The sequence below is a fragment of the Asterias rubens genome, unplaced genomic scaffold (genome assembly GCF_902459465.1).
Source record: "Asterias rubens unplaced genomic scaffold, eAstRub1.3, whole genome shotgun sequence".
NCBI classification, from domain to species: Eukaryota; Metazoa; Echinodermata; class Asteroidea; order Forcipulatida; family Asteriidae; genus Asterias; species Asterias rubens.
The window spans coordinates 22609-31218 of record NW_022985762.1 but is presented as its reverse complement, the minus strand read 5'-3'; the positions used below and the strand labels follow the sequence as shown (position 1 = coordinate 31218).

The 8610-nt window shown below is 46.7% G+C and overlaps 1 protein-coding gene across 1 annotated transcript; it reads left to right on the top strand.

The window, feature by feature from the left end:
* The first annotated feature begins 1486 nt into the window (after window positions 1-1486).
* LOC117306659 lies at window positions 1487-8380 on the top strand. The gene is made up of 3 exons (XM_033791144.1): window positions 1487-5727; window positions 7199-7990; window positions 8268-8380. Exons 1-2 carry the CDS (start codon window positions 1487-1489, stop codon window positions 7752-7754), a joined length of 4797 nt encoding a protein of 1598 aa, XP_033647035.1. The 3' UTR covers window positions 7755-7990; window positions 8268-8380.
* Window positions 8381-8610: the final 230 nt, after the last annotated feature.

Below are 8610 nucleotides of genomic sequence, written 5' to 3'. Positions count from 1 at the left end.
ATACAATTATTGTCATATTATTCTGGATCCATCTATCCGTTTTTTAAATTGCGCCCTCTATTGGCAACAAGTTCTTTCATTCAACGAATCACGTTTTATCAATTTTCCGTCAAAAGTTTGTTCCGACATTTTCACACTTTGTGACTAGTTTAATCCATCCCAATCTACTGCCTTCTCAGATAACGCCTACGAGAAGCATTGCCTTGTTTTTGGACTTCAAAGGGTGTTTTTGTGGGTATTTAGGCCTCGTTAATTCATGGGATTTGTGTATACATTTAGCTTACATATCGTTTCTGGTTAAGGGGATATGCATGTGGGTTTTTACTGCACGGGTCACGCCCAATTTTCCATTTGTGTGAGGTCTAGTTCTGTGTATTATTGCATTTTAGCTTCAGCATTCTTTTAGCCATTCGTTACAACATGTAGTCATTATAGTTTTTCTATTCTTGTATTACAGTTTTACTCCTTGTTCATCACTGACGTCATATACCCCCAGCTTGAATAAATCACTACAGGAGCTTGGAGGCTATTTCCTGACTCTCATGTCGATTATTAATGGAGTTTGGCTGGCTGTCTAATTTTGGTCTCGAACACCTCAAGGAGGACAGTACAGTAAAAAGGCAGATAACTGTTGATGTTACCACAACTACGGCAGTGGATCAAGTCGCAGCTCTACTGTGAATCATCATGAACGAAACAGAACATGATGAACGTGCGTCCCAGACCAGTTCGAAGACCACACATTCATCTTCATCAGTTACAAGTGAAGCGACCAAGGCCCGCGCAAGGGCAGAGGCAGCACACATCCGTGCATCGTTTGCCGAAAGAGAAGCAAGGTTAAAAGTTGAGAGTGCTGAAAGAGATGCAAAAATAAGAATAGAAAAAGCAAAATTGGATGCAGAGTTGGGAGCTATGAGTCTTCATAGAGAGGCGGCGGCAGCTATGGCAGAGGCTGAAGCTTTTGAGACAGCCGAAGAATACAGAATAGCCCCTAGTAGCAAAAACAGCGTATCGTTTAAACGGCAAGACGTCGCTGAACGCACTAGCAATTATGTGTTGCAACAAGCTGAGTTCCATGCCAGTTACTCATCCATGCCCAACTTGGAACCAGCTTACGACATGATGCACGCTACATCTGCCTGTCCGAGTCAAACTCTCGCTAATCATCCAACCCTACCCAACACCGATCCATCAAAATTCCCTGAACGGAGCCCAAAACCACCGTCACCACTTCCCCAGCACAGACACAACAACGATACCCCCAAGTCATCGTGTGACGAACCCGTTCAAGACACCAAACCACAAATCGTATCTTCAGAAGAGCAAGGTCAAACTCCAGCTGTGAATGACTTTGCTAAGTACTTGGCACGACACAGGGCTCACACAGTACGACGACCGGCCTGAGAGCTTCCGAGCATGGAAGTCGTCATTCACTAACGCTACAAACGGTCTAGGCCTCACAGCCAGTGAAGAATTGGATCTCCTGATGAAGTGGCTTGGAAAGGAGTCATCACAGCATGCCAAACGACTCCGTGCTGTACACATCAACGATCCAACGGCAGCATTGAAAAAGGTTTGGGAAAGGCTAAGACAGTGTTACGCTTCATCAGAAGTCATCGAAAGTGCGCTGTTCAAGAAACTGGACAACTTCCCCAGAATCTACAGCAGAGATTACATAAAGCTGAGGGAACTCGGAGACCTCCTAATGGAAGTCCAATCTGCAAAAGAAGATGGCTATTTTCCCGGCCTTGCCTATTTGGACACCGCCCGTGGTGTCAATCCCATTGTGGAGAAGTTGCCACACAACCTTCAGGAAAGGTGGATTTCGAGGGGATCTAAATACAAGAACGATCACAATATGTCCTTTCCCCCATTCTCTATCTTCATGGAGTTCATCTGCTACGAAGCGAAGGCCAGAAACGACCCTAGTTTTTCCTTCACCATTAACACTACTGGCCCAAATAGAAGTGACCGACCTCCATTCCGAAACAACAGACCTCCAGTAACCGTTAATAAGACTGATGTTTCCATGGTAACCAGCACAGATATCACCGCAGAGAAGGAAGGTGATCCAAATAAGTACTGCCCTCTACATCAAAAACCACACCCCCTCAGGAAGTGCAGAGGTTTCAGAGCCAAATCATTGGATGAGCGAAAGGCCTTTCTAAGAGAGAAAGGAATCTGTTTCAATTGCTGTGCATCCTCATCCCATCCCTCAAGAGACTGCAAGTTCACAATCAAATGCTTTGAATGTGAGAGTGACCACCATACCACAGCTATGCACCCGGGGCCTGCCCCCTGGTTGTTGAAGACTTCCTACCCTACACCACAGCACGGCGGGGAGGAAGTCATCAAGCCTACCATCCCACCTGCAGTCAACTCTCAATGCACTGAAGTTTGTGGCAAAGGTCTGACATCACGATCCTGCTCTAAAATATGCCTGGTGAAAGTATGTCCACACAACCGCCCCAAAGATGCAGTCACAATGTACGCTATGCTCGACGATCAGAGCAACCGGTCACTGGCAAGGTCAGAATTCTTTGATATCTTCAACATTCAAGGAAGCCAATCGCCATACTCTCTAAGAACCTGTGCAGGAGTCGCAGAAATGCGAGGGAGGAAGACTGACGGTTTCCAGATCCAAGCAGCAAATGGAAGAGTTAGTCTGAATCTCCCTCCACTCATCGAGTGCAACGAAATCCTAAACAACAGGGCTGAGATCCCAACGCCCGAGGCAGCCCTTCATCACCCTCATCTGAAGTCTGTAGCAGCCCAAATCCCAGAACTTGACCCGAATGCTAAAATTCTGCTATTGCTTGGGAGAGACATCCTCAGAGTACATAAAGTAAGACAGCAGATCAATGGACCACACAACGCCCCCTTCGCCCAACAACTCGATCTAGGCTGGGTTCTTATCGGTGAAGTTTGCCTTGGAGACGCACACAAGCCCCACATAAACAGCTTCAAAACCCACCTGCTGGACAGCGGACGTCCATCACTTCTCACTTCATGCACAAGCCACTTCAACATCAAAGAAAAGATGAGTTATGACGGAGGGCAACGCTATGGTTTGTCCATCGATGGAAGCCCGGCCAAGAGAACAGCCTTTGACAAGCTCGGTAACGAGGTGTTCCAGAGGACCCCTGATGACAACAAAACCGCTCTCTCCATCGAAGATACAAAGTTTCTCAAGATCATGGATGATGAAGTTTACAAAGACGACACTAACAGCTGGGTGGCTCCTCTCCCCTTCAAAACACCCAGACGTCCTCTCCCTAACAACCGGGAACATGCAATCACACGTCTGCACTCCTTGCGACGGAGCTTGGACAAGAAACCAGAGATGAAAGATCAATTCATCGCATTCATGGACAAGATGTTCCGGAACCATCACGCTGAGGTTGCACCCCAACTGAAGAGCACAGAGGAGCGATGGTACCTGCCGACCTTTGGAGTTTATCACCCTCAGAAGCCAGACCAAATCAGAGTCGTCTTTGACTCCAGTGCGCAACAGGACGGCATCTCACTTAACAACGTGATGCTCACCGGTCCAGACCTGAATAACAGCCTCCTTGGAGTTTTGATACGCTTCAGGAAGGAACCTGTAGCAATCGTCGCAGACATTCAGCAGATGTTCTACTGCTTTGGTGTGAGAGAGGACCATAGAGACCATTTGCGATTCCTCTGGTACAGAGACAACGACTTGACGAAAGACATCATCGACTACAGGATGACAGTTCATGTTTTTGGTAACAGCCCATCTCCTGCTGTCGCCATATACGGTCTCAGACGAGCTGCCCAAGAAGGAGAAAGCGACCACGGTGCAGACACACGAGAATTCGTAGAAAGACATTTCTATGTCGACGATGGACTTACGTCTCTTCCCACTCCCATTGAGGCAATCGATCTATTGCAGAGGACCCGAGCATCACTTGCAGAATCAAACCTACGATTGCACAAGATCGCTTCAAACAACGCCGCAGTGATGGCAGCCTTTCCACCAGAGGACCACGCCAAAGGTATGAAAGATTTGGGCCTCGGTGGCGAAAGCGGAGTCGTACAACGCAGCCTAGGTTTATGCTGGGAAATCACTATGGACACATTCACATTCAGGGTGACGACCGACGACAAGCCATTTACTCGCCGTGGAGTACTGTCAATGGTAAATAGCCTTTACGACCCTCTCGGCCTGGTAGCCCCGGTAACCATACAAGGCAGAGCCCTACTTCGTGAACTCACAACCAATGCTTGCCACTGGGACACACCTCTCCCCAAAGACAGCCTGAAAGAATGGGAGATGTGGAGAGATTCGCTTCAGGATCTGAAGGAGCTTCATATCCCTCGCACATACGCCATGAAGTCTCTCACCAAGGTACGGCAAACCGAGTTGTGTGTGTTCTCAGATGCGTCCACCAGAGCCATCGGTGCAGTAGCTTATCTCCGAACCCTTGACGAAAACGGACAGACCGCAGTGGGATTCGTCCTCGGAAAAGCTAAGCTAGCCCCTCTGTCCGAACCTACCATACCTCGACTGGAACTATGTGCTGCAGTGCTAGCAGTAGAGATGGCAGAGCTCATCCTAGACGAAATAGACCTCAAAATTGATGCGGTGAAATTCTACTGTGACAGTAAAGTTGTACTAGGTTACATTAACAACGAATCCAAGCGATTTTACGTATACGTACACAACAGAGTCGAGCGTATACGTCAGTCAACAAAGCCAGATCAGTGGCACTACGTGCCTACAGAGCACAATCCAGCAGACCACGCTTCACGGGGAATTCCAGCTTCCCAGCTCGCAAGTACATCATGGTTCACGGGACCGCCATTTCTCTTCAAGCTGAACCAATCTCCTTCAGAGAAATCGAACCCCTTCGAGCTAGTTGATCCAGAGCTAGATGTAGAAATCCGTCCCCAGGTGACAAGTTTCGCTACCCAGACGAAAATGACAACACTTACACCCAAACGCTTTCAACGTTTCTCGACGTGGAACTCACTCCTGAGAGCAGTTACTTTCCTCATCCATGTCGTTCGTTCCCGCAAGATGGACCCAGCAAGTCAGTCAACTAAATGCAGTGGACAGCACAAGCCATATACTCCAGACGAGCTGGCTCAAGCAAAAGATGTTATCATCAAGTCAGTCCAGAGAGAGTTCTACTCAGGGGAGTTTACAAACCTTGACCAGAAGAAAGATGTTCCCAAGAACAGTTCTCTCACAAAGCTGAATCCTGTTTTGGAAGAGGGCTTCATCAGAGTGGGAGGTCGTCTCAAACATGCACAGCTAGACCGTGACGAGAAGAACCCAATTATTTTGCCAGGTAACCACCACGTTTGCACACTGCTAGTACGCCACTACCACGAGCAGGTGAAACACCAAGGTCGCCATTTTACGGAAGGGACCATCAGAGCATCCGGCCTATGGATTGTCGGTGGTAAGAGACTCATAAACTCAGTCCTACATAAGTGCGTCATATGCAAGAAGCTCCGTGGGAAGTTGGAAGAACAGAAGATGGCGGACCTGCCACCTGAGCGACTCAATACATCTCCACCATTCACATACGTTGGTTTAGACGTTTTTGGTCCATGGGCAGTCATCGCACGACGCACAAGAGGTCACGCTGAAAGCAAACGCTGGGCAATGTTGTTCACTTGCATGAGCACGAGAGCCATTCACATTGAAGTCCTAGAGTCCATGGACACGTCATGCTGCATCAACGCACTCAGACGGTTTTTTGCTCTCCGCGGACCAGCGAAACAGCTTAGGGACCATGGATAAATTATGTCACGGGAACGACCGCGTCGCGACGCGTTCCTTCGCGTGACAAATCGAACAAAAGAAAAACTACGGAGTGGAACGCGTTCTCCTCAACCACCGGGTCTCGAGGAAGACCCACTGTATAACAAAGGAACAATGGTGTAGGCCGAAAACCACTGTGTAGTTATAATCGGCTTATCTGGGTAGATAAACCCAAGTTGTAGCCCTTTTCACACAATAAGTCAAAACACAACCGCAGATTAAAAAATAAAAAATACTACGTCTTTGCACGACCGCCATGCAAAATAATCCCCCAAAGTAAAACAAAGTCAATAGGAAAAACATCTTACATTAAACAGTAAAACTATACTCTTTGTTGTACATCCAAGGTGTCCAAAATGTTTCATGTTTGAACAATGAAGCCAACACGTTATGAAGTTTTTCTTAAACACGCTTAATATTTCCCAAGGAACTGCTGAAAATTCACCACGTTGCCCAAGGTACCAGCGACGGCGCCAATGTTGTATGAGTTTAGCTCGGGCACCAACGCTGGTTAGTATTGCAATTTTCGGACACCAGATTCTCCCGAAAGTCTTAATCTCAAGGCGGTTGAAACTAATTTCGTAAGCTGTTGCGCAATTTTTCCAACGGAGGGCGGCTCTCCCGCTATCACATTGTTTAGGAAAGCCCTCTAGCGTTCAATGTTTCTTGCATTATAGTTTGTTGCACGCAAAATAACAAGACTACTAGGCCTGAATATTGAAAACACTGTGTGTGAGTGTGTAGTTAGATGGAGTGTTTGTGTACTACGATGTAATTTTGCGTTATGTTTTGTGTGATTGCGAGCCGGTCAGCATGATTTCGCGGTACCTTTATGAACGAATCTTGTAAGTGTAATCATCTCTGTAAACACGGGTACTAATGTAACAATTAGATGTAGATACAAAATAAGTTGGCGATGATTTCAAATTTAAGAATAATAGTTACCACTTCAACTTGTTATGGCAGTAGCATATTATTGTATTGGCTTTGGCAAACTTGAGGGTTGGCTGTACATGGACATCTCCAACCCATTGTCTGGTGTATACCTGAGCTAGACCGCAAACACTAATCCTTCACCCCTTCGTGGCTTACTTGCAAGCTGTCTTGTCCATGTAATCTGAACAACAAAAGGCACCAACAATAGAGTTCGATAATGAGGGACCTTAAAAATCAGTGAAGCGCTTAATCCATCTTGGGACGGGCGCGTGACAATTTTGGGACGGACTCGTTCTAGAACGAGTCTGACCGCGGGCGGCCGCGTTCTTAATTTATCCATGGTCCCTTAGATCCGACTGCGGAACCAACTTCGTTGGAGCCTGCAATGAGCTGAAACTTGGAAAGGAACAACAACAGGAGACAAGAATGCAGCGCTACCTGAGTGAACAAGGCTGCACATGGGAGTTCAACCCACCTCACTCGGAGAGTCCTCGACTCCATTCTATTACAGAGCAAATCCTCTCACCTCTCGCATGAAGTACTGTGCACCTTCTTGGCCGAAGTTACAGCGATCGTCAATGCTCGACCTCTTATCCCAGTCTCCAACGATCCTGAATTGCCATTCATCTTGACACCTGCTACGCTGCTTACCCAGAAGGTTGGTGCTCCTGCTCCCTTGGGAGAATTCACCGACAAGGACCTGTTCAAGAGCCAGTGGAGGCAGGTTCAGAGTCTCGCCAGTAAGTTCTGGACCCGATGGAAACGCGAATACCTGCCTACCCTACAGAGCCGTACGAAGTGGACGGAAACCCATCGTAACCTGCAAGAGGGAGATCTTGTGCTCTTGAAAGACAAGCAAGTCGTCCGCAATGAGTGGCCACTGGCTCGAGTTACTTCTGCTTTTGTGAGCGATGACGGAAAGGTCCGCAAGATAGAAGTCAAGGTCTCGTCCAACGACACCGTCAAGAAGTTCACGAGGCCCATCTCAGAAGTCGTACTTCTACTACCAAAAGAGGACTGAACATTACGTTTATTTTGTATTATGCCATACTAAAGATGCCAGACGGGGAGTATTCTGGATCCATCTATCCGTTTTTTAAATTGCGCCCTCTATTGGCAACAAGTTCTTTCATTCAACGAATCACGTTTTATCAATTTTCCGTCAAAAGTTTGTTCCGACATTTTCACACTTTGTGACTAGTTTAATCCATCCCAATCTACTGCCTTCTCAGATAACGCCTACGAGAAGCATTGCCTGTAAGTTTATAGCTTTCCTTGCCTTGTTTTTGGACTTCAAAGGGTGTTTTTGTGGGTATTTAGGCCTCGTTAATTCATGGGATTTGTGTATACATTTAGCTTACATATCGCTTCTGGTTAAGGGGATATGCATGTGGGTTTTTACTGCACGGGTCACGCCCAATTTTCCATTTGTGTGAGGTCTAGTTCTGTGTATTATTGCATTTTAGCTTCAGCATTCTTTTAGCCATTCGTTACAACATGTAGTCATTATAGTTTTTCTATTCTTGTATTACAGTTTTACTCCTTGTTCATCACTGACGTCATATACCCCCAGCTTGAATAAATCACTACAGGAGCTTGGAGGCTATTTCCTGACTCTCATGTCGATTATTAATGGAGTTTGGCTGGCTGTCTAATTTTGGTCTCAAACACCTCAAGGAGGACAGTACACATATCATGGTGCTTTGTTTACTTGAGTTAAGTAAGGGACACAACTGTTTTGTTGAGTGGTGTTGAGTGGTTTGGTTAAATTCTGAGCCTGAAGTTATGATGGTCTCGTGAAGTGTTCTGATTCGCAGAAGCATTGTTGAAGGAAAAAAGAACAGTCAGGGATCAATGAGGCTGTTGTAGTTTTTAGC

What these genes read in the sequence shown, in the direction of transcription:
- LOC117306659 (XM_033791144.1), top strand. Translation starts at nt 1,487, where the DNA reads ATGAAGTGGCTTGGAAAGGAGTCATCACAGCATGCCAAACGACTCCGT. An exon ending in TGCATCAACGCACTCAGACG is followed by an intron (nt 5,728 to 7,198) that starts GTTTTTTGCTCT and finishes TGCACATGGGAG; the next exon opens with TTCAACCCACCTCACTCGGA.